We start from the raw sequence: 26,392 nt of genomic DNA, 5'->3' as shown, positions 1-26,392 counted from the left end.
GGAAACAGGCCCCGGGGGTTTCACTTCCCCGAGGTCACTGCACTCCAGTGCCAGGCCCGCATGGGAGCCAGGCGCACGCGGGTGCACAACCCGGGCGTCTTCCCGGGTCCGAGCTGCGCCGCGTCCATTCAAACGCTGCGCAGTCCTCTTCCAGTCGCTTCCAGGCTACTCCGCGCGCCCATCGCCCCCCACACTCAGGATCCGGCCCCTGGGGGCTTTTCCTCTATCTCAGGCAGCAGCCAGGAGAGAGGCCGGCTGGGGTCCCGGGCGCGCGGAGGTGCGCACCAGCGCCGCAAGTCGCGGAAGGAGCGCGGCGGCTAGCGCAGGGCCGCAGAGCGGGGGCGCAGCGCGCCTCTTGCCCGGCCGCGAGTCACGTGGCGGGGAGGGGGCGCCGGCGCGCGGGCGAGCTAGCGAGCGGACGAGCGGGCACGCGCGGCCGTGAGCGTTGGAGGCGCGAGTTACAGTTCGGTGTATGTATGGCGGGGAGGGGGCGGCGGCCGGGAAGGCCGACTCCGCCCCCTGTGCGCATGCTCCGGCCCCCGCGGGTTATAAGGCAGCCGCGCCGGCCCCGCCAGACAAAGTGGCGAGCTGCGACGTGACTACTCTGCCGCGTGGGTGCTAGAGTAAGGGAACCAGGCGGCGGGCGAGCGACGCGAGCTGGACCTGGGGCCCGGAGGAACTCCGGCTCGAGCCGCCGCGTCACGCACACGCTCGGCGCCGCGAGCCCCGCACATAACGGTTAGTTGGGTTACAGCGAGCGGCGCTTGGCGCGTACCCCGCGGTGCTCTGGCTTTAGGGTTGGGGTCGGGACCCTCGGAGGTGCGGAAACCTTCGTCTCCGGGGGAGGGAGACGGCCTGACAGAGGGCATCGGAGCTGCGTGGTCCGGGAGCACGATTTTGGTGAAGGGGACCTTGAGGCGCTGGGGACAGCGTCTCCCAGCCGATCCGCGGGCCCCGTGGTCAGGTGTCGGCCACTGGCCTGACCGAAGAGTCGAGTCATGGTGCCCGATGACCTTGGGGAAGTCGCTTCCCCTCTATCCTTAAGTAGGCTCCTCAAGGGATGCTTTGATCTAGATAAGGGGCGACCTGGGGCCGATTCACGTGGTGCCTCCGGACTCTTCTGCCGCCTTCTGGTCCCAGGGAAGGGACTCGGGGCGGGAGTTATTTTGGACTCGTGGCAAGCCCGCCCCAACCTGAGCCTGCCAATCCTTGTCCTACCTGGTGACTTGCGAGAGCGGTGTGAGGAGCTGCATTGCCCACAACTAAGGCTAGACTGCAGGGTTCGAATGGAGCTTGCCGAGGGGACTGGCCAGCCCGCCGCCTCCGGGACTGCTGCTGGTGGGGGCTCTTTGTCGTTCAACCTGTGGCTGCCGAGGCGCCCTCCACGGCGCCCTCCAGAGCGCCCTCCGGCTCGGGGACTTTAGGCGGCCCAGTGGAGACGAGTCGGAAGGATAGCGTTATCTTTGGACGGATGCACGTTTTTTGTTTCGAGTACATCCTTTTTTCCCTGCATTCATTTTAACATAACATTTCTTTGTTGTGACATATTTGGTGGAACAAGCAGTTGCGAAAATTAGTTTGTAATCACTCTAAACCAGGAAACACGTGTTATTACTCCTATCTTTTCCCGGGTTTCCAGTGGCCGATTACAAACTGGGTGTCTGTCGCCTGATAATAAAGCCTTTAAGCAACTTTATTTGCCATAACTAGTTTCGAAATTTTTTTAATTCTGGTTTCAAATAAAATGCGTACAATTCAGCTCCCTGATAAGCGTGGGACTGGTAACTACTGGCATTTCGCGATAGGATGAACTGTGCAAGAGTTTGGAAGAGTGTAAGTAGGAATTAAGCAATTAATAATCTTTATCTCAGTTACCAGCCCAATGAGGTGAAACAGACTGTATCTTCAGTTTTAGTTGTTAAATAGAAACCAAATCCAAATCTTATATGCCTTGGGATATGGGTTTGCCTTCAGGACACCATAGAAATGATGAAGAATTCAAGGCAGCTAACAGGTAATGAAAGATTTTTTATTTAAGCCACAATTGAATATACTTTAGTAATTCATTCTCGATTTAAATAGGAGCTGTTGCATCGGATTTTTTTGACCCTTACTAAATCTGCACATTAATAGTCTGAGGAGCATTTTGTGAGATTTTTATACCTAACTAAAGATTTGGCTGTAAGCTTAACATAATAGGCTGTAACATCCCAAAACAGATTAATAAGGAAAAAAAGATCATACCACCTTAGGGTGAAACCAATTGATCAGTGTTTGGTAGTTTACATATCTTTTCACCTTTTAAGTATTAGAGCATAAAATATTAGCTCTAAAAAGGATCTTATTTCCTTTATTTTACAGATAAGGAAACTGAACTGAAGAGTTGTGAAGTGACTTAACATTTTGGGTCTGAAAACTTGTCAGTGATTGGGAGAAAACTCTTGACTTCCATTTTATCAGATTAGCACTCCTGAGTTTTCTCTAAAATTGTAAATATGGATACTTATTATCTCAAACTAAAAGTATAGAGTAATAACTTATCTACATTTAAAAAAATTTTTTTAGTTGTAGATGGACGCAATACCTTTATTTTTTTATTTTTATGCGGTACTGAGGATTGAACCTATTGCTTCACACTGCTAGGATGAGCTACCATCCCTCTCCAGCCCAATAACTTACCTACTTAGGTTCTGTGTACCCATTGTGTTTTCAGTTCCCTTCATAATATGCATTCCTATGCAGGATTCATTTCCCTGTATAAATGCCTAAATGGCTGAATGTTTTTGTTGCAGATGAGGACTAGGAAGATGGAACTTGGGTATGAGGGAAATAGTGTAGAAAGTTGTGAATTTTATATATTGAACAATTTGTTGTTGGCTGTCAGGCACTATGAGAGACTTAGAAATCTCAGCACTTGCCCTCCTGGAGTTTATAATCTAGCTGGGAAACATAAGTGTTTAATTACCACAGCAAGTATTCTGAACACATTTGTTGTGATAGGGAAAGTACCAGTTTCTGTGGGAGCTAGTATTATGTTGTGTAGCTGTGAGAAGGCATCCAGCTTAGAAGAGAAGCAGTCTGGATAGGAAATGTTAATCTGAGGCTTGAAGGATGAATAGGAGCAAGGCAGGAAAGGGAGTAAGGATAGGTAAGAAGAGCATTTCAGACATGAGCGGTGCAGCTGTAGAGTACAGGTTGTAGAACAGTAACCCAAAGAATTTCACCAAAGCTAAAGCATAAAGAGGAGTCAGCATGAGAAGAATATCAGATAATGGAGGGCCTTAAGTCATTTTAAGGAATCGGGGAGAAGATTAGGTTAAAAAATGTTTGAAGGAGCATTCTATTTGAAGCTGATGGCAAGCAGCTTAAGGATTTTAAGGGGTGAGGGTTACCTGATCAGATTTTGTATTTTAGGGACATTTTTCTGGATCCAATGTGGAGAGCAGGTTAAAGGCAGGCTCTTGGAATAGTGGGAGACCACAGTAATGGAACTGATGGACAGTACAGGGAGAGTGGAAGACAGTGGGAAACAGGATTTGGTGGTGGACCAGTTGTAGGAAACTGGGGAAACTGAAGGAGTTAAGATATCACCCAGGTTTCTAATTTGAGCAAATAAATGAGTTTATTGTTTTCATCTAACCAATGGGGGCACTAAGTTGATGTGTGACCAGACCAGGGCTGCTCAATTTATAAAACGTGGGAACAAAATTCAAAGCCATTCCTATCCTCCACTTTTGTTGATGACTCTGAAAATGGAGTTTTTCCTTTATAACTTCAAAACAAACAGTTGAGCCACTAATGTTTCATCTCCACTCAATCGACTTTCCACAGCCTTTCATATTGTGAAGCAAATCCTATGTGTAATTATTTCATCTTTAAATGTTTCAGAGTGTATCTCTGAAAGATATGATTTATATTTTGCTAGTGTTGGGGATTGAACCCAGGGGTGCTGTACCACTGAGCATGTTATATCCGCAGCCCTTTTTATTTTGTGTTTTTTTGTTTTTGTTTTTGTTTTCCAGTACTGGGGATTGAACTCAGGGCCTTGTGCTTGCAAGGCAAGCACTCTACCAGCTGAGCTATCTCCCCAGCCCTATTTTGTGTTTTTGAGGCAGAGTCTTACTAAGTTTCTTAGGCCCTCACCAAATTGCTGAGGCTGGCCTCCAACTTGTGATCTTCCTTCCTAAGCCACCTGAGTACCTGGAATTACAGGTGTGCACTACTGTGCCTGGCCCCCCATCCCTTTTTTAAATTTTGAGATAGAGTCTGGCTAAACTGTTGAAGCTGGCCTCAAACTTGTGATCCTCCTGCCTCAGCCTCCTGAGACACTGAGATTACAGGTATGTGTCAGTGTGCCTGGCTTTTTTTTTTTTTTTTCTCTCCCTGTTCTTAAGTTTTGTTTTTTTCTTTTTTCTTTTTAGTTGTCAATGGACCTTTATTTTATTTATTTATATGTGATGCTGAGAATCGAACTCGGTGCCTCACGTATGCTAGGCAAGCACTCTAGCACTGAGCTACAACCCCAGCCCCAACCTTAAGTTATTTTTAGTTAATTGGTTGGCTTAATTTGGGACCTGAACACGGTCTCACATTACATTGGTTTGGCATATCTCTTTAAGTCTTAATCTGTAGATTCTTTCTCATTACCTTATAATTTATTTGTCGAAGGAAATAGGTCATTTTCCTCTATTTTCCTTTGTTCTGGATTTTGGTGAACATGTCCCTCTGGTATAGTTTTTATATGTCCTAGTTTATCATGTCCCTTTTCCCCTTGTATTTCCTATAAATTGGTAGCTAGATTGAAAACTTTGAGCAGATTTAGATTGGTTCAGGTTTAATTTCTGGTAAGGATCTGGGAGGAGAGGGTAAATAAAATTCATAGTTGGTTGTGTGTACTTCAGGGAGGCATATGAAGTTTCGTTGTTCCTCTTTCTGCTATATTAAGCCTATTCCATCATTTTGCTAGTGGTTTGCAAATATAAGTAATTCTATCATTCCTCCTTAATTTATTAACTAGAACAATCACATAAAGAGAAACTACAATTTGAATAGGAAAGGCAGATTTTTTGTGTTTTAATACTATATAATATATGATTGAGACACTGTCTTTTTGGACAATGTTTTTAAATCTAATAAGGTACATCTTTAAAAGCTACTTATTTTAAATTGTTAAAATGTTTTTCGCACACTTGATGTTAGTGTTTCAGATGACCTTCTTTGGAATATTTTTAAAATGTGCCCTTGCTGGGTGTGGTGGTACATGCCTGTAATCCCGGCAATCTGGAGGCTGAGGTTGGAGGATTACAAGTTTGAGGCCAGGCTCAACAATTTAGTGAGGCCCTAAGCAGTTTATCAAGAACTTGTCTCAAAATAAAAAAATAAAAGGACTGAGGATGTAGCTCAGTGGTAAAAAAACTGGGTTCAATCGCCAGGAACAAAAAAAGAAAAGAAAATTGGTAGTGTTTCTTTTGTTCATCTCTGTTCTTTCTTAGAGAGTTTATCTGTTCCCACAGCTTTTGGGCTTTGGTAGGGAAATACCTGATAGAAGCATTACCAAGTCTAAATTCATGGCTTAAGTCAGATTCCAGATTTTAAGTTCTCTGAGGACAGAGGTTGGTTACTCTTTGATCTGCTTTTTCAGTTAACCTCGTGGGCATTTCAAATTCAGTGTGTCACTTAAAAGCTCATCCTCTTTGTTCTCAACATCCTTTATTCCCCAAAGCTAGTTTTTTCTGGTGACTCTTACCATTCTGATAACCAGAATTAAAACGTTTGAATCATCTTATTTCCCCAGTGGGCCCTCAGTACTATCGTATGCAGGCAAGTGCCAGTCATTTCCTCTTTGACTTAGCTTCTGCTCCCATCTCTTTCCCCTTCATTCATATCACTGCTACATAGTTTATGGCTGCTACTATGACCTTTTAGCTTCTGTCATTGTCATCATCATTCTGTACTCTGTCTTACATGCTGCCTGTTCTTTTTTTTTTTTTTTTTGCGGTGCTGGGAATTGAACCCAGGGCCTTGTGCTTGCAAGGCAGGCACTCTACCAACTGAGCCATATCCCCAGCATGCTGCCTCTTCTTGTTCATGCCATTTCTCTAATTTCTCATGGCTTTCAGTACCTACCAAAGTGTGTGTTTTGATTGTTGTCTTTAGTATATTTCTATATGCTACCATTCATGTTCTGTGTGTTACTTTTTTTTTTTTTTTTTGGTACCAGAGATTGAACTACTACACATTCCCAACCCTTTTTAAATTGAGACAGGGTCTCACTAGGTTGTTTACAGCCTGGCTAAGTTGCCAAGGCTGGCTTTGAACCAGACGTACTCCTGCCTCAGTCTCCTGAGCCTCTGGGATTACAGGCATGTGCCACCATACCCAGTACTTTGTTTTTTTGTTGTGGGGTGGAGGGGTATGGAAGGTGGGGGCTACCAGGAATTGAATTCAGAGGCACTCAACCGCTGAGCCACATCCCCAGCCCTGTTTTGTATTTTTATTTAGAGACAGGGTCTCACTGAGTTGCTTAGTGCCTTGATTTTCCTGAGGCTGACTTTGAACTCCCCATTCTCCTGCCTCAGCCTCCCAAGCTGCTGGCGTCACAGGTGTGTGACATAAAGCCCGGCCCAGTACTCTTTCTTTAATTTGCCCTGACCCAGTGGTATTTTCCTTTGTATTTTCTTCCTTGTAATTTTTTTCTTTGGAGGGTCATGGGAAATTTTACCATGGATCCATATGGCAGAAAAATTAGTATAGTGACATGGTTGAGCTCTAATTCCATGCAGAGAAGGGATTAAAATAGTAATAACAGGGCAGGGGATATAGCTCAGTTGGTAGTTTGCCTCACATGCACAAGGCCCTGGGTTCAATCCCCAGCACCGCACACACAAAAAAAACCAGCACCACACACACAAAAAAACAAACTAGTAATAACAGTCATCATATGGAAATGGTGTTTAGTTTTCTGGGGGTCACAGTACATGCAATGATGGGATAAGTTCATATGCACCACAATAGTGAGAATGGCTGCAAGGTTGGAGCCATTGACCATTTATGCTACAACAGGATCCAACTCTTGTTTGTCCACACTACCCTGTTGCTAATCTCATAATATTGTTGAATTTAATTTAGTTATAATGATTTAGCCTTTGTGTAAAGGAGAAATTCCTCAAAATGTACTGATATTATACATTGCTTATTTTATCATGGGTTGAAAATGTGTTCCCTGTGGTTTTGCTCTCTGAAATACTTTTTTTTTTTTTTTGTACTAGGGCACTTTACCACTGAGCTACATCCCCAGCTACATACATTCTCTGAAGCTGGTCTCAAATTTGTGATCTTTCTGCTTTAGCCTCCCACCACATTTGGCTCAAAGTACTTTTCTATTTGGCTTCTTCCCTCCATTCCCTACCCCTGACCCCTGGTGCTGGGGATCCAACCAAGGGCCTTGTGCAACCCAAATCTAAAAACCTAATGAGCTGGACACTGTGGTGCACACTGGTAATCCCAGTAGCTCAGGAGACCGAGGCAGGAGGATTGCGAGTTCAGAGCCAGCCTCAGCAGTTTAGCAATGCCCTAAGCAATTCAGTGAGACCCTGTCTCTAAATAAAATACAAAAAAGGGCTAGGGTTGTGACTTGGTGGTTGAGTGCTTCTGGGTTTATTCCCTGGTACCAAAAAAAAAAAAAAAAAGCCTAATGACACTGCTTTAGACTATTTTGGAGAATAATCGGGCCTTTATAACGTGGCCGAATTTTACTATGTTGTTTTTATCTTATTAAGTTTCTCTCAGAGGTTTTAAACTTGGGATCTGTATATTGATCCCCCTAGGTATGTGGAATTCAGGGGGATGTTAAACTTATTTTGGAGGAAAATTACATCTCAATAAATTTAGAATTTCTTTCAATGATAAATGTAGGCAGCAAACCATAGTTGTATTAGCAATAACTGTGACCTTGTTGCCAATAGAATTCATATACTTTATATCATACAGTTACTGTCTTGAAATTGAGCTCATCCCTTCTTCAGAAACACTGTGGAGTGCCAGGCATAAGCAGGCCTGTAATTCCAGCAACTAGAGTAGGAAGCAGAAAGATTGCAAGTGGAAGACCAGCCTGGGCAACTTAGCAAGACCCTGTCACAAAATTAAAAATAATAAAGGCTGGGGGTGTAGCTCAGTGGGAGTTACTGGAGTGCACTGTTTCAATCCTAGTACTGAAGAAAAAACAACAAAAGAGAACTGAACACTGTGGTTATAATAACTACCACTAAGTCTTAAGTTGTTATTTTTTTACAAGCACCTATTACATCCAATTAAAAATGTTTTGAAAGTCAACCTTACATTTTATTTTATGCATTTAGAATATTATTCTGACAGGAGTTCCATAGGCTTTTGAAAACCACCAAAGATGGTAAGGACCTCTGCTCCTACCTCCTTTACTTAAAACCATATGAAAGTGAAGTTAACCACAACCTGTGATACAATATAGCCTACAGATCATAATGTCACAGGGTTGTATAATCATGATGTCATAAGTTAAGTAAATTCTTTGACCATTGACTTAATTTCCTTTATTATCATAAATACTGGCCTTACAAATAAGGGAACAAAATGCTTGTGCATATACTAAGGAAGAGTAAAATGTGTGTGTTTTTTGTTTTGTTTTGTTTTGTTTTGTTTTGGGGAATTGAACCAGGGGTGTTTTACCACTGAGCCACATCCCTAGCTAGCCCTTCTCTTATTTTTTTTATTTTGACTCAGTGTCTCACTAAGTTGCTTAAGGCCTCACTAAGTTGCTGAAGCTGGTTTTGAACTTGGCATTCCTCCTTCCTTAGCCTTTCCAGTTGCTGGGATCACAGGCATGATCCTGGCTAGACTAAAGTGACTTTCACAGATTAAGGCAGAATAATTTTCTTTTGTATTCAGGAAGTATATATTTGTTTTAAAAGGATTTTTATTTTAAGGGCTATAAGTTAAAGTACATTCAAATCAGCAAATGTACTTGAAACCTTGTATTCATCAACAGCTTGCTTACTGTATGACTGTGTGCATTTACTTTGCTCAATTTGAAAAAACCCTGAAGAGGTCTATAAACCTCAGGTTTGAGATACCTGCCTCTGCAGATTGCAAGTGTACATCTTCACTTCACCCTATGTGGTTATATAATGGTATTGGTATTTACTCATAGAAATCTGTTGGATGGAAAGAGGGAAGGAGAATGGTTTACCAATAACTATAGTTTCCAGGAAAATAAAATGCTCATTTGGAAATCGTATTTTCTTAATTAAATTACTAATAATTATCTTAATAACAACGTAGCCTGTGGTTTATACTGTTAGGCAATTAAAAAGGCTATTTTAACTAGTATATTTTGAGTTAATAACACTAATTTCCTTTTGATGACATCTATAATGTCTACATAGACATTTTTTACTCTAAAAATGCTTTGCAAATAAAAATTTGAGAATGATGAATAATGTTTTAAATTTGAGAATGATGAATAATGTTTTAATGCCAAAAGTACTCAATTTTAATACTCTCGTGGTTTGTTTGGCACTAGTGAAAAAAGAAGACAAAACAACTTAGTTCTTAGTGGTCAAAGGTACTATTATAATGAAAATTGCATTCATTCAAGAGGTTTTTATTATAGAATTACTGAGTGTACAAGAAATTATTAGAAGGATATGGAGAATATGTTTTTCTTTTCTGGTATTGGGAATTGAACCCAGGGATTTTCTTCCACGGAGCTACAATCTCAGCCCTTTTTATTTTATTTTGAGACAGGGACGCACTCAGTTGTTCAGGATGGCCTTTAACGTGTGATCCTCTTGCCTCAGCCTCCTTAGTAGCTGGGATTAGATGTGTGCGCCTATGTACCTGGCTGAAAAAAATATCTTAGAACTATGGTTTGAAAGCTTTTAGAATAAGAATAAAGCTTTTAAATGAACTGTTATATTGCTGTTGTTTCTACTTCTTAAAGGTAGATTTATGTTAAATTAAGTATGTTAATTCTGCAGTTCAACTCAGTTTTTTGCAAGAAAAGAAAAAGCCTTCTCTGTTTATCTTTTTTAATGAATTTTAATCCACTTATGCTCTTTATTAGCCTTCAGAATTCTGAAAGCGAAGTAGATTCTAGCAGAAATACTACATAATTATTTTCACATACTCATTTATATTCAGTACTAAATGATATAACCCTGATAACATTACTGCTTTTAATTTTAATCTAGCCAGAATATTTCTTTTTCAGATTCTGGAACAAAGTAGGTCATTAGTAAATTGAATTGGCCTACTTAGATCTTGATAGGTATTTTCCAGAATATAATCTGGAATTCTGCCAAGCAAAACCCAGCATTGATGGATGCAACATCTACCCTCTTTCTTCAGTATTATTCCATTTTTATGGTTTATAAAGCCTGAAATGGGGCTGGGGAGATAGCTCAGTTGGTAAAGTGCTTGCCTTGCACTTACGAGGCCTTGGGTTCGATCCCCAGCCTCGCAAAAAAAAAAAAAAAAAAAAAAAAAAGAGTGACTGTAAAGCCTGAAATGGATCTATATTTGGGAACTTTCGGCCAACCAAGAAATAAACGTGTGAAAGGAACATAAAACTTAGGACATAAAAAGTAGTTACTTTTTAGTTTGTTAAAAGGCAAAATTGAAGCAATAAAGAAGGTAAATTTTTGTTGGGGATATTGCTCAGTGGTAGAGCTCCTGCTTAGCACTCATGGAGACCCTGGGTTCCATCCCCAGCATGGCAAGAGAAAGCTGGGGTGGGGGGTCGGGGGAAAAACCTGTACAAGAACAAATACTTTTCTGCCTTTCTGTAGAGGCACTATATCCAGAAAGTATAATATTGCTGAAGAGGTTTTTTCTTGTTTCAGTTTTTTCTATTTCTCAAAAACTGGGAAAAACAGATTTCTTAAGAGCTTGTCGTTTGGTCATATGGGTGTGATGATTTTTAAAAACTAGAAAAAATATCCTCTGTCCTTCATTCAGGATCTAAAAAGCACACAATTAGAGGAATATTGCTTACAAAGGAAGAAATAGACATACAACTTGTCATGTAGAGTTTTCAAAGTTCCCAAGAAACATTGATTAAGACGTCGTACAGGAAACTTAACTGCATGTGGGGAGATATATTCAGAAAAGCAAAGTTATACCTTTGTGTTAGGTAAAATTAGGTAAACTCTCTATTAATGAAAAGTCTTTTTATTTTTGCAAATTATTGAGTATTTCTTGTAGCACATTAATTTATGAATTTGGAACAAAATTATACTTTCTGGCTTGGTCTTTAGGACGAAGGTATCCTAAAGCAGTGGTATCCCTTGATTTCCATTATGTGCTTTCTCCCCAAGGAGGCATAAGGTTGTCTCATTAGTTAAAATTGCCCAAAATATGATTCATTGTGAACCATATACATCATTCTTTAAAAGTCCCTTACTTATCCTCTCTACTTCCACCTCTTTTACAGTGATGCTTCTCAGAATATCTTTTTTCCCTTTCCTTCTTTCCTTTGGTTTCTGAGACAAAAATCCTCAATCTTTGCTAGTAAGTATGAGAAGCACTTATGATACAGCAGTGCCAAAGAGAAGGAAACTTGTAAGTATATGTTTTAATTGTGACTGACATAATGAAGAATTGGTTCTACTAACTTCTCTTAAAACTTTGAAGTACCTTTAGAAGTTATTTTCTAATCTCTGGACATCCTTGTCTGCCATTTTATCCCTATGTGCACTAATCTGTTAACCTCAGTACTAAAGAGAAATGAACTAACTTGATTCTGTAGCTTTTGTTTTAATTAATTGTGCATATGTTTTCTACAGTATATTACAGATACACAATATTTCAACCTCTGTGTGGCTTTGAGAAGTAGCCTAGATTCCTGAAGTGGGAAATGCTCTGGAAGTCAGGTGTTTGCAGTGTAAAGTGAAAATGAATTCACTACTTTTACCAGGTGTCCAACTTTTACTCAAGAATCCTAGTGCTTAGCTCTAAATAACTTATGGTTCTATTTTATCTCATGGTTAGCCATTTTTTTGTTTATCTGATATTAAATACTCAAACTTTTAATGTAGAAAAGATGTAGGTATTAGTTATAAAACTTTCCATCATTGATATATACTGAGAATAGTAGCACTCTTACGTTTCTTTTCTTTCTTTTTCTTTTTTTGGTCCTGGGAATAGAACCCAGGGCCTTGTACATGCTAGGCAAGCACTCTACCACTGAGCCATATCCCCAGCTCTGCCCTTATATTTCTTAACATTGGTATAATTTTTAATTGAAAATGCTTTTACCAACAAATACTGTAAAGGAATTTTAAAAATAGGCTGTTTCATTACACTGTGGTGGAAGTACAAATTGATGTGATTTTAAGAATAAGTTGGTAGTATAAATTAAACACCTTCGAATTTTTGCAGAAATTCTAAAAATTATCCAAAAATCTCTAATTTACCACAGTAATGTTTTATGTAAGGTTTATAAAAGGGAGAAAAATAAAAGAGATACCTGAGTGTGCAATAGTGTTATAGTATTATTATTATTATTATTATTTTTAGTGCTGGGGCTTCCACACACTAGGCAAGCACCCTACCACTGACCTGTATCTTCAGTCTTTTTTATTTATGAATTTATTTTTGAGATATGGTTTCTGAGGTCATGTGTGGTGGCACACACCTCTAGTCCCAGCAACTCAGGAGGCTGAGGCAGAAGGATTTAAGTTTGGTTCCAGCCTCAGGAACTTAGCCCAGCCCTGTCTCAGAGTTAAAAATTAAAAGGACTGGGGATGCATTTCAGTGGAAAAGCACCCTTGGGTTCAATCCCCAGTACCAAAGAACCAATCAAAAGTTTCTGATATTTATATAGAAAAAGCAGACTGAAACAGAATATAACATGAGCCCCTGTTTAATGTTTATGATTCTGCATGACTGTCCTAAAAGAAGGTCAAGAGAAGTGACATCAAAATGTTAATGACAAATAAGTTTTTCTACTCACACATGTATATCTTCCAGTTTTTCTATAATGAACATCATGACTGTGTGTTCGTGTGTTTTACCTGGGATTGAACCCAATGGCTCTCTTAATTTTATCTCCCTTTCAGCCTCCAGCAATGATGTTTTATGTATGCTTACCAGAATGTAGATACTTAATTTACCTTTTCTTTCTTTTTCTTTTTTTTTTTTTTTTTTTTTTTTTTTTCTGGTGTCAGTGATTAAACCAAGGGACACTTAACCACTGAGCTACATCCCCAGCCCTTTTTTATATTTTAGAGACAGTCTCACTGAGTTGCTTAGGACCTCACTAAGTTGCTGAGGCTGGCTTTGAACTGGAGATCCCCTTGCATCAGCCTCCTGAACTTCTGGGATCACAGGAATGCAGCACCCTGCCCAGCAGTTACTTAGTTTACTAAATCTGTTTGCCCCATGAGGGGAGGGATCATATCTGTCACTGAATTCCAGGCACTTAATTTTGTTGAATATATGGCAGAAAAGTTTGTGTCCTAATAGAGTTGTAAAAAACGATACATAAGTTCTCTGATACATAAGTTTTAAGAATTATAATTACAAAATTAATCATGCAAACTGGTAATTTAGACTACTGACAATTGACCTTTTTTAGCTAACAAAGTGTATACATAATTTTTTTTTAAGTGGTGCTGAGGATCCAACCCAGGGCCTCATGCATACTTAGCAAGTGCTCTACCACTAGCTCATCTTCAGGCCCCCATTCTTTATTGCATTAATAAAAAGTAACCCTTGCTTTGTGGAGTTGTAGGACTCAGAAAGAAACTTAGTATGTACTTGAGTAGTAGAAAGGAATAGTGAAATGGCCAAGGAATAGCAGGGAGCCATTTAGGAAGTTGTTAGTAACATTAGAGAATTAATCTCCTATTATAAAACTTTCTACCTAGGAAGAAGTATTTTAATTGCCAGTAGGTTTTATTGACTTTGAAGTAGTAATTCACTGGTAGCAATGTGAAATTGTATTTCATGCTATGTCCCTTTAAATTTACTTATTCCTAAAATAGGGGCCATACTCCTGGTAATAAATAATTGCCAGTTTAAAAAATATTTTAAAATGTAATATTATTGTATTTTGTTCTCGTTTATTTGTCAACTGAAGTAAAAATAGTTACTAGTTTCATGATACCTTTTAATAATAAACCTTTTAACAGCTATTTCACAATTTTTTATGCAGGCTTGAGCTTCAGTTGAATTGTTACAGGGACAAATATTTTTTTATTGGAAGTTGTACTCCTAGTATACTAATCAGACTTTAAAAGTAAGTAGAAGTTTCTTTGCCTTATTTTGAAAATTGTTCTCAATTTAAAATGCCATTCTTATCTGTTTAGCAAGTCTACAAATGGATTACTTATGAAAGAAATTACATTCATGTAGGGAGGGTAAATAAAATATTAAAAGTAATTCAACAGACAAATCAATCCATAATTGAGAATTTCTATGTTACTGAGGCTATTTTCCCTACCCAGCCTTATTGTATAAAATCATGCTTCTTTGGATGAACAGAGATGCCTGAAGTTGTCTTACAGGAAAATTGAAAGTTCTTGCTATAGATTCAGATTTTTTTTTAACTAATATAACATTTCTTTTTTATTTTTATAGACTGCATTTTGATTCATTGTACACAAATGGGGTATATCTTTTCATTTCTATAGTTGTATGTGATAAAACATTTCTGTTTACTAGGTATAGATTAGAAATCCTTTCTGAAATACAGTATGAGTCCAACACAATGTGGAATGTTTAAATGTTGGATTGTGATTGTTAAAGTATTTAATTTCTATTTTGAGGCAAGAGGTTCATTCTTTTCTTGAGGAAGTGAAAGAGAATGTCATTTTTGTTTATATTAAGAGATTATTGAACATGACAAGGGAATTGAACAAATAAATTCACACACATATGTGTACATATATATTTTCACTACCTTTAAATTTGCCTGTTCATTTACCTGTATGGTCAGCTTTATCTGTTCTCTATACTACTTTACTCTTCTTTCTTTCTAAAACAACTACAAGAAAATTATAATTGACATATACAATAAAGGTCATAATAGCATTATAGGACTGTTATTGAGTATTAAAGTTAAAGTAAATTAATTAGAATTATACATCAACATAGACCCAGTAGATTGGATATATAAGTGAAAATTGAATCTTGTCATATTTTCTTAATGAAATTTAGTTGAAGTTGAGAATAGAATGGCACTATTTTTCATTTATTTATCCATTGAAGTACTTTGCCTAGCTTTGTTTAAGGATCAGCACAAAGAGCTCTTAACTGCTGGTGAAGTAAAATATTGATTATCAGAAAGCCAAGTAAGAAAACTTATATTAAATCACTTCATTTAAACAAGACAGGAATATTTATTTTGGGGATGGCACTAAATTCCATTCTCTGGCATTTATTCTTTAGTCTGGGTCTTTATATCTGGAGGCCTCCATCTTATGTGCAACTTCGTTTCTGCCCTTTTAAAAAAATTTTAGTCTTGAGACTTTGCTTAACTGAGCAAATCCAGCTGAACTCATATTTAGCAAAGATCCATCACAGAAAGTCATCCATGAGGTAAAGTGTCATACATGAACAATTTATACATAAAACTGTACTTGACAGAGGTGTCAGAAAGGTTGGGAATTAAGGGATATTTCTTGTTTATTCTGGAGAAACCCTTACTCTCAACCTCCAACACCACCTCCTATCTTACTTTAGGTAATGAAAGGGCCAGGAGATCTGACAAACACTCTACTCTGTCACATGATATGTTCACTTGAAAGACAACAGGCCTTTTCTGGATCACAGTACAAATTAGGAGCATTACAAATGTTAGGTTTTATCTGTTTTATGGTGCCATCACTCCTAACAAGCATGCATTATAAGCTTTCCAGTTGGGAAAAACTTTGAACAAATTCGTGATATGGGGTAGAGAATGCTGTCCAAGCTGGGCGTGGTGACACACACCTGTAATCCCAGTAACTCAGGAGGCTGAGGCAGGAGAATCTCAAGTTCAAAGCCAGCCTCAGCAATTTAGTGAGGTACTCAGCAACTCAGTGAGACCCTGTCTCTAAAAAAAAGAACTGGAAATATAGCTCAGTGATTAAGCACCCCTGAGTTCAATCCCTGTTACCAAAGGGAAAAAAAAAAAACTATAAGACTAGACAGTAGAATGAATCTGACGTATCTTATATGCATGTATGAATATACTACAGTGAAACTTACCATCATGTACATCCACAAGACTAAGGTCCTAATTAGAATAAGATGTATTTCTTGCTTGTATAATTATACCAGTATGGATTCTACTGTCATTATCATGTATAATCATGTATAACTAAAAAGAACCAATTTTTTTTTTGGCAGTGCTGGGGATCAAACCCAGGGCCTTGTGCTTGCAAGGCAAGCACTCTACCAACTGAGCTATCTCCCCAGCCCAAGAACCAATTTTAAAAAGGTAAACAACAACAAAAGAAAATATAGGTCTGGAGATATAGCTCTGAGGTAGTGTAGTGTTTGCCTATCATGTTTGAAGCCCTGGATTCAATTCCCAGCATTGCAGAGGGGTGGACCATATAGCCAGGTGTGGTGTTTGCCTATAATCCCAGCTATTTGGGAGGCTGCAGGAGAATCACAAGTTCAAGGCCAGCCTGGGCAACTTAGTGAGACCCTTTCTCAAAATTTTAAAAAGAACTGGATCTCTGTGACAGGGCACTTGCTTAAACATGTGTGAAGCCCTGGGTTCAATGCCCAGTACCAGTAAAACAAAATCAAAGAACATTCACAATTATCTGAAAAAGATTTACTCCCCTTTTAAACTATATTATCTGCTTAAGGTTGCTTTAGACCAAAACCTTTGATATTTGTTTGTTCAGGGGGCAGGTGTTGGGTATTGAGAGTTAGGGATTTTTGTTGTTGTTGTGTATGGGTGCTGAGTATGGAATCCAGGGCCTCAAGCATGCTAGACAACTAACACACTATATCCTCAGCCCTGAAAGTAAGTTTTTACTTAGAACAGTAAACCCAGGAAAATAAGATACTTTTATGCATTTCATGACACGTATTTAATCTTTCTCCCAGAATCGACCCTCCCTCCCCCTTCCAATGCTTTAATAATATGTGTTGACATACAGAAATTTAGATATTTAACGTATGCAGCTTGAGTTGTTTGAAGATAAGTCAGCACCTGTGAAACCATCACTATGCCATGAACTTATCATTTATGTTTATATATGTGTGTGTGTGTGTATGTAAATATATATACTTAGCAAACTAAGTATTTAGTATAATGTTGCTAATCATAGGCCCTGTGTTGTATGATATATCTCCAGAACTTATTTCACTCTGCTTTTTTGACTAATTTAGGTTTCACATGTAAGAAAGATCATGCAGTATTTGTCTTTCATGGTCTGGTTTATTTTACTTAGCAAGTGTCCTTCAGGTCCATCCATGTTGTCACAAGTGGCAGGGTTTCCTTTCTTAAGGCTCAGTAATATTCCACTATATGTATATGCTACATTTTCTTTATCTATTTGTCCATTGATGAACATTTAGGTTGCTTTTATGTCTTGCCTATTACTGACTAATGCTGCAAAGAACATGGAAGTGCAGATCTTTGAGATACAGATTTCAGTTCTTTGATATATATACCTGGAATCTGTGATTACCAGATCAATTTTTTTTTTTTTTTTTTTTTTTTAGGAATCTCCATATTTTCCAAAGTGGCCACATGTCTTTCTTATTGTGTTCTTTGGTCAACAGGAATTGAACCCAGTGGCACTTAACCACCAAGCTACATCCCCAGTCCTTTTTATATTTTTCATTTGAGACAGTGTCTCCCTAAGTTGCTTAGGGCCTAACTTAGTTACTGAGGCTGGCCTCGAACTTGTGATCTTTCTTCCTCAGCCTCCCAAGTTGCTAGAATTACAGGCTTGCACCACTGCACCTGAGATCTGCTGTCTTAAAAAAAAAAAAAAATACATTTTCTATTTTATTACTAAAAAGATCTGATCGTATTAAAAAAAACTATGAGATTATTAACTAAAACATTGATTTTTTTTTTTTTAGGGAGTGTAAAAATGAGTTAAAAGCAAGAACCTATTTGTACATATTCTGGAAGATAGATTTAAAATGCTTCTTAAAGCATTCTAGTTAGCAATTTGTTAATTTCTCTTGGAATGAGAAGAGTGTATTTTACTTCTTGTAATATAGGTAAGTTTTCCCTGAATGACACAAGTAGTTGGAAGTTTGCAGAAACAGGTTTACACTTTTTAAAGGTTCTTCTTTGCAGTTTGATCAAAATAGTACATTGCTGTGTGTTAGGTCTACTGGTTGTATTTTTATTGTGACTGGTGCTTTTTGTTTGATTTGGAGGAATGTGCTAGGGAATAAACTCAAGGACTTGTGCATGCTAAGCACATATTCTACTACTGAGCTACACACTCCAGTCTGATTATATTTTTTTTTCTTCCTTTTTCACTGTACTCAGTTTAATAGTGGAAAATAAGGCAGAAGAAGGTGAGATTTACTAGTTCTTGAATCTTGAAGGTTAATTTGGGGCAGGTGGTTCTGTAAGCTATGAAGCTGGATTAGGGCCAGTTGTAAAGAGCAAAAGGTTAGCTTCTCTAGCAGCAATAGCTTCAGTAAATCAGCCTTCTGAATTTGAATGTTGCCATGTGAAATCTAAAACTGGTTTACACTTAGTAATGAATTCTTTTTTTAAGATTATTGATTTTTAGATAATTTCTGCTTCTTTCATTCACAAACTGGCCTTTGCCATTTTAGGAAATGACAGTGGCTTTGTTTTATGTGTTGATGGGCAAAGTGTAGGTAACAAAATGATGACTGTTTCTAAGGGCTTTTGTAGCTCTTCTGGAGTGGACCCAAAACTGGGGTAGGGGGTGGGATATGGAGCATAACTTTGGCTTTTCAGGTTGGTTTACTAAGCACAATTCCCAAGATGTATAAGAAGAGAGATTTCAGAAAATCTGAAAGGGGTTTCTTACCACCATTACTATTGCTAAGAAAAATTAAGGTTATTGTTTCCTGTCATCCTTTCTGAGGCAAATTGAGCTTTTCTCATCACCCTATCACTTTTTTCTTAATGCCTCCATCACTTATAGGCAACAATAGCTAAGCTGATAGGAAGGCAGCTACTATGTACAGTGTAAGGATTAAAGTCTTAAACTTTAGTCCCTTTTAGCCTCTGGACTTCTACAAACAAAAAAATATATATGCTCCCTTTTCTTAATGGAGTTCCAAATACTGAGCCAGAGGTCCTGCTTGTAACTTACATTTTGAATGAGCCTTTCTCTCCATAACTGAGTTATACCAGTTTAAAAGGAAATAATATGTTTACATTATATTACTTTTTTCCCTGTTATGTACAGTAAAAATTTTTAAGTTAACAGGAACAGCCTTTTGTTAGATGGTAGCAGAATTGTATTAAATCTGTTTTTGGTTTTGGGAAATATTCTTTTTTTTTTTTTCCCAACAATTATTTTTCATGCTCTTTATTTCTTACACTTCATACTTACTAAAGCTTTATCCTTAAATCTAATTTTGACTTTATAGAATAAGGTATTATTAACGTGATGAGGCAAGTCTTAGTGACTAAAAATTAGAACTGCTTTAATTGGGACAAATCATAGCTGGCAGCTAAGCCCAAAGTTTAATCACGTCCAGCACGTATTAGCTGTTCCAGTCAGGGCTTGATGTGTTAAACAGCTCTACTATATGTGTGTGGGTATTATTCTATGTATGTAAATATTCTGAGGTGAATTAATCTTTTTATTAGTTCTTTGAAAAATTTCAAGTGTTCTCTTTTTTTCATACTTACATGAAGGAAAAACTCATATTAATGCCCAGAGGAGTTCTGTTTAAAATAATCTTAGAATCTAGGCTATCTCTGTTAGTAGAATTGATATTAAATGATTTTTTTTAATATTCAGTTTAGTAGAAACCTTGTAAATATTAGCTAAGTGAAATGCTTTAGGATAAGCATCTTTATATATATGTATATATATATAAAGTTTATATATATATATACATATATATATAGTTCAGCTGTGGATGAACACAATACCTTTATTTTACTTATTTATTTTTATGTGGTGGTGAGGATCGAACCTGGTGCCTCACATGTGAGCTAACCACTCTACCATTGAGCTACAACTCCAACCCTAGGATAAGCATCTTTAATCTTTAAATTAGGTTATATTTTTAAGGAAATCTTTCCCAAATCATTAGATTTAGGTGGGACCTTAGCTAAAAATCATTTTTTCAAAAAACAGATACCTGAGGTCTTCTGCTTTTCCAACTTGCCTTATCCAAAGATCCTTCTGCCAACTAATTAAAAAAAGGCATCTCTCTTACTTATCCCATTTCTTACTATGGTTCACTGCCCCATGCAGTAAAAAATTTCTAGGGCCCTAAAGTAAGGACAGAGTCCTATGACAGAAAAAGAGGTTAGGTCAGAAATATTGGAGGGAGCATGAACTTATTTCACATGGGCAGAATACTCCTGCCCTCCCTGTTCTAAGTTCACATTAGTTCTAGAAAAATAAGATGGTTATCACGGTGATGTGTATTAACACATTTATTTTAATTAAATGAAATGTAATTTTGTTTGACAGAAATCTATTCTACTTGGTTCAGATTTTTTGTTGTTGTTATTACTGAGATTGAATCAGGGTGCTTGACCACCAAGTTACATCCTGAATCCTTTTTATTTCTCCGGAGACAGGGTCTCACTAAGTTTCTGAGGATGGCTTCAAACTTAGACTCTTCCTGCCTCAGCCTCCTGAGTTACTAGGATTACAGGTGTGTGTGCGACCACACATACTCACTCTATTCCAGGTACCAGGAGTGAGTGAAGGCCAAGACCATTTATTATTGCACAGAAGGGTTGTTGTGAGAATACTTTATTACTGACACACTTCTAATTTTATATTCTTCAGATATTTGGATTTGAGCTGCATTTTGGAATTCATCTATACTTAAAATGCCACCAGCAGTTGGAGGACCAGTTGGATATACTCCCCCAGATGGAGGCTGGGGATGGGCAGTGGTAGTTGGAGCTTTCATTTCTATCGGCTTCTCTTATGCATTTCCCAAATCCATTACAGTCTTCTTTAAGGAAATTGAAGGTATATTCAATGCCACCACCAGTGAAGTATCATGGATATCCTCCATCATGTTGGCTGTCATGTATGCTGGAGGTAAGTATCCATAAAAGCTTGGTTTTTCAGTAGTTTTCATTAAGCAGCCAGTTTCTTTTGATAACATTTTTAAAGAACGTCTCAAGATGTTTTGAAATGTTGCTTCTTGAACATTGGTGTTTAGAGTCATGTTTTTTTTGTTTTGTTCCTGATAACAGTGATAAATCTTGCTCCATTTTGTTTCATTCTGGTTTTCTGAAATAGAAATGAGAAATTGTGAACAGCTCTGATCCGCTCCAATTCAAGTATCATTGAGCTTAAAAAGATTTCATAAAAATGAAGTGTGTACAGATGGTTTTTCTAGCTCTCAGACTATTGAAATGTAAACATAAATATAGATTTTTAAAAGTTGATATTGGAAGAATTAAATCAAAGTGACCTGAATAGTATAATTCAAAGTCTCAGGTGTATCTATCTCTTAATGGTGTTAGAAATTGAAGAACTGAATAAAACCTTCCCTTGTTCCTTGTGATGTGCGTCCCAGAAGCATTTCAGTTATACTTTAAACTTGAGTTTTTATCATTTCTACCCCTTCTATTTTCTTTGGCATGTTATGAAAGCTATGTAGAGAGTAAACTGCTTACTTAACCTCATTTAAAATACTGTTTGCTTCACTTAACATCAAACCACAATTAAACGTGTAAAAGTTAAACCTACCATAATAAAATATATAGTTGCTTAGTTAGCAGGAATTCTAGAGCCAAGTGTTTTTGTTTACTGGGATTGGCAGTGTCTCGTTTCTTTATTTAGATAACTTCTGTTAATCTTGTCATTGTTAATTTAATGCCTCTGATTATACTAGCATGTAACTCATTTAATAGCTAGTATGAAGATTCTACACTTCATCTGCAAAAAACTTTTTAGGCTGCTAAACTGATAGCAGATTGAACTAGTACTTAGTGGGCTCCAGCAGTATACTCAGCACTGGGCTGTTTGTTATGAAAGAACACTTGTCCTGATCCCTTCCTCTCAGAAATTTATAATTTTTTTTTAGATAATTATGTAGACTTATGAGGCAGGAATATGTAGTATAAATTATAATTAAATTCAGCATTATTAAATTTTCACAGAAGAAACAGGTAAACTGGTTGCTGTGGAGGAAGATAACCTGGGTGTCTGGGAAAAATGGGAATACCTATTTTTTCCACCATGTAGCCTTTTCTTCTTTTTACATTTTTAATATAAGCCTGTTATGTCTTTCAAATACATTCTAATCTAAAAGAACCTAAGAGCTAAATTGTAGTGCTTTTTTTTTTTTTTCTTTCTTTCTTTCTTTATTTTATTTTATTTTAAGTTCAGAAAAATTAAAAGGGACTTTGGGCATTAGCTAGTTTCCAAAAGCCTATAATTTACAGGCTTTGAACTCCAATCTGCCAGAGTTTCTAATCAGATTTTGAGTATGATGACTTGAAGAAATTGGCATAAATACTATCCAGAGGTACTCCAGGTACTCATTGTATCTTTAAGCTGATTACAAATCAGAGGTTCACATGTTGCAATTCTAAACTACCAGAAAGCTTGGGAGCCACTTGCATTTTGCATCAAAAGTAAGTGATGTCACTTGTGCTAATTGCACATGACACTTTCCTTTGGGGGAAACAGTTCCTTCTTTGTCCTCACCCAGTTAGTGAGATAACTAGCACATTTCTCTGAGTTTGTCTTATAATAGGCTTATAAAGTACTGCTTTCTATTTTTAATTATAGCTAATTAGGGCCATCTTTCCTGAAATAACTGAAGGACAAATTGCCTATCATGGGCTTTGTGGCAGAAGTTGTATTAAAATGGGATTTTTTGTTGTTGTTTTTCTAAGTGATATGTCCCCTAAGTATTTTCATCTTACGTCTGTCATAATCCTTTAAACTTGTACACTTAGACTATACTCTGAATGGTGGTATGTTTTCAGCTGAATGATATTCTTTTCTTTAGGGCTTTGGGTTAAAGATACATACTGATGGTTATTAAGAGTCTAAGTATTATTGGGAGATCCTTAGTTGCCTATATTTCATTTTTCATTTTTTAATATGAAAATTTAAATTTACATATTTTCAGTACCATGATGAGCATCTTAATACTCTCATTTGCAATTTTGAATGAGAATTTACAGTATTAACTTACACCTCATAGAGTCAACAGTATGGCAATATTAATCTTTAAATTCTGACAGTACAACGATCTCATTACTGATTTATTTGGAACTGTTTTGCAAATATTCTTTGTGTTCAGTTCTTTGGTCTTACACAAGCTCTAACTTCAAATTATTTTCAAATACCTGTGACCTAATATGTTCATTAAGTCACTATTAGTCTTTTCAGGCATCTGTTAAGAGCCTGTTCTTCATAGATGGTTACCTTTAGCTATATGCTCTCATGACAGAAGGGAAGACAAGCACCCTCAGGCCTCTTTTATAAGGACACTGGTTCCATTCATGAGTCTCTGCCCTCAGACCTAATTATTTCTTAGGCGTCCTTAGGTTTGAGGGGACACCAACATTCAGACTACAACTTTGAAGGACTAGCTGCCTAGTTTTGTGCACATACTGGGTTTAGCCTTTTTGGCATCTAGTCCTTGACTCTGCCACTTAGGCTTGGGTCCCCTCAAACACAAGGATAATCAAGTTTTGATTCCTTCTCAAGGAATTATTAATACGCATGCATACACCTGTATCAGATGATTAAATTAGATTCTAGAGAGTGCATGCAAACAAGTAAGTACACAAAAGCATAAGCATATGCACTAATGTTATAGTTATCACTACCAATATTTGTTGAAGACCTAAACATTTCACATTCGAATTCATTTTTATTCTTTTCAACCACCTTAGGAGGTAGATTAATATTAAACTCGGGTTGCCTAGCATGTGTGAGGCCCAGGGTTCAATCCCCAGTACTGCAAATAATTAATAAAAAATAACAACCACCACCATCACTACCTCTGGGGAACAAAGAGTAGAAAGTGGTGGAGCCATAATTTGAATTAGGATTCCCTTGGACCAGGACCTATCCTTTTAATATTAGAATACCATGTGTCTACTCTGAATAACAATACTAGCATATAAATAATGATAGAATTTTTCAGTATTTATGGAAGTAGAATATGGCAACATGATCAACCAACAGTGTATTCTGAATATGTGCAGTCAGTATATTTTTTTAAAATAAACATACTGTCTTCTAGAGAGCTAAGTATTGAAAGAAATACAGTAAGGTCAGAATGGGCTATGCTAATAGAAATGTGATTTGTGTCTTTTGCATTATAACTTTGTTCCAAAACTACAGAGTACTATAGTGGGGTAGAGGGGATAGGTTAGATGTGAAACTCAGGCTCTCACTAGCTTTGTGACTTTGCAAGTTCTAGCATTGATTGTTTTCTTGTATCTTCTTCCCTACAAGGCATTACAGTGAGCCTTTTCCATTTGTGGTCATCTCCTTAACCAAATAGATAAGACTTGATTATTGTTTATTTATAAATATGGAAATGGGAGCTGGAGATACAATTCAATGGTACAGTGCCTGAGACCCTGGGTTTGATCTCTAGTACTACCAAAAAAAAAAAAAAAAAAAAAACAGGTGGCAAATTATACCTGTTTGTAGCAAGTAAGAAGAGAGGCCATGTTTTCTGTAAATTTGTGAAAATTTATACATAACATGCATAAAATCTTTTGCTGGTTCTTTGTCATGTGGTTCTTTTCCATTCTGAAAAAAATTGTTTTTGGTATGTTTAGCTGAGAATTTTAATCTGGTTACTCAATCTTTCATTACACACACACACAACACACCCCTTTTTTTTTTTTTTTTTTTTGGTAACTGAGAATTGAACCCCAGGAGTGGGTGCTTTACCACTGAGCCACATGCGCAGCCCTTTTTTGTATTTTATTTGGAGATGATCTCACTGAGTTACTCCTGATCCTGCCTCAACTGGGATTACAGGCACACACCACCGTGCCCACCTTTTTTTTTTTTGGAGTCTCATTACAGCTATATTTGTAAAATTATTTATTATCTAACTTGTTCTTCTGCAAGCCTTTTTTCACAGTATTGCTACCAAGAAACATCGTAATTGAGGAATGAAAATACATTCAATTCAGTACCTGAGACATCTAGCTGTAACTGAGAACAATTTTGGGTTTGTTTGTTTTTGAGTTGTGTGGGCCTTTATTTTCTGGGCAGGCTATTTGAGGGGGATGAAGCAGGAGTGAGTGGCTCCAGTGCCAGGCCAGCCATGCTTCACAGGCTGGTTAGGTAATAGAGAGCTCGTCCAGGTAGTGTCCAATTATCTCAGACTTGATCTCCACTTGGTTGAAGGTCTTGCCATTGTAGATGCCAGCCATGCTGCCCACCATCTCAGGCAAAATGATCCTGTCCCACAGGTGTGCCTTCACCACCTCAGGTTTCTCCATGGGGAGGGGAGTGCCTCTTTTTTTGGCCTTGTGCAAGCGCTTTAGCAGAGAGTGCTGATTCTGACGATGCAGGACCCAGTTCAGCTGCCGCCACTGGCTTGCACTATACACCTGCTTCAGCTGCTGGTAGGGCATGTCCAGCAGCTAATTGGGGTCCACACCACAGTAGGTGAACTTACAAAAGGTTCCCTTCTGCTCCACTTCCACTGTCTTGCTGGCTCTACAGAAAAACTTTCGTTTTTTTAAATGACCTATTTGGAAAACTTAAAAATCATTATGCATTTTTTTTCTTTTTTTTTTTTTTTAATATGACACAAACCACATTGGTTGTAATATGTAAATAATGCTCTAAAATCAGAAAGCTACTCAGATGTATTCTTTTACCTCATCATCTCAGTGTGCCTGTCCAAAAATTGAAACAGCAAACTTACTATACAAAGGTTAATCATACTACATGTATCAAATTCCTGTGAACATTCACTATCAAGGTATTCTTAGCCTATTATGCTTTAAAAGAAAACTTAACAATGGACTGGGGTCTTTTATATTTTAGTAAAATTCTATTAAGTATTTCTAGATATAGAAAAATTAATAACATTGAAACACCTTTGTTTTCCAGCACACATGTATATGACTCTCAAATAATTATAGAGAGATTGATTCTTGTCATTGCCATTTGTTTATTTTAGAAGACTTGCTTTTATTGTCATTCAAGTTTTGTGTAAATGTGAGGGCGTATGGTTCCTTTATATTGGTTTTTTTGTTCTCTCCCAG

The 26,392-nt window shown here is 37.7% G+C and overlaps 2 protein-coding genes and 1 long non-coding RNA gene across 12 annotated transcripts in view; 1 reads left to right on the top strand and 2 right to left on the bottom strand.

The window, feature by feature from the left end:
- Window positions 1-26,392, top strand: part of SLC16A1 (solute carrier family 16 member 1) — a 51,101-nt gene that overhangs the window by 17,463 nt on the left and 7,246 nt on the right. Inside the window, exons 1-6 of one of the 10 annotated variants that reach the window (XM_079135705.1) lie at window positions 438-738; window positions 11,468-11,595; window positions 11,830-11,950; window positions 14,192-14,275; window positions 18,070-18,213; window positions 20,961-21,221. In XM_079135705.1, coding sequence (XP_078991831.1) covers window positions 21,005-21,221 — 217 coding nt within the window. In that variant the 5' untranslated portion in view covers window positions 438-738; window positions 11,468-11,595; window positions 11,830-11,950; ... (1 more) ...; window positions 18,070-18,213; window positions 20,961-21,004. Of the gene's footprint in view, window positions 1-436; window positions 739-11,467; window positions 11,596-11,829; window positions 11,951-14,191; window positions 14,276-18,069; window positions 18,214-20,960; window positions 21,222-26,392 lie in introns of those variants that run through there. The other 9 variants (XM_079135711.1, XM_079135702.1, XM_079135704.1 and 6 more) reach the window with 9 other exon arrangements.
- Window positions 24,014-26,386, bottom strand: LOC306658769 (small ribosomal subunit protein uS19-like). The gene has a single exon (XM_079136050.1). The coding sequence runs from the start codon at window positions 25,751-25,753 to the stop codon at window positions 25,457-25,459; it is 297 nt and encodes a 98-aa protein (XP_078992176.1). The 5' UTR covers window positions 25,754-26,386; the 3' UTR covers window positions 24,014-25,456.
- LOC306658859 overlaps window positions 24,014-26,392 on the bottom strand; it is a 28,564-nt gene continuing 26,185 nt past the window's right edge. The window contains exon 2 of the long non-coding RNA XR_013763171.1: window positions 24,014-24,914. This is a non-coding gene — a long non-coding RNA (uncharacterized lncRNA). The remainder of the gene's footprint in view (window positions 24,915-26,392) is intronic.

This window comes from Sciurus vulgaris, assembly GCF_902686455.1.
Source record: "Sciurus vulgaris genome assembly, chromosome: 1".
In the NCBI taxonomy this organism is placed as follows: domain Eukaryota; kingdom Metazoa; phylum Chordata; class Mammalia; order Rodentia; family Sciuridae; genus Sciurus; species Sciurus vulgaris.
This window is presented reverse-complemented; position numbering and strand designations above follow the sequence as displayed.

Excerpts from the sequence above, each read along its gene's own strand:
- LOC306658769 (XM_079136050.1), bottom strand. The coding sequence starts at position 25,753 with ATGCCCTACCAGCAGCTGAAGCAGGTGTATAGTGCAAGCCAGTGGCGG.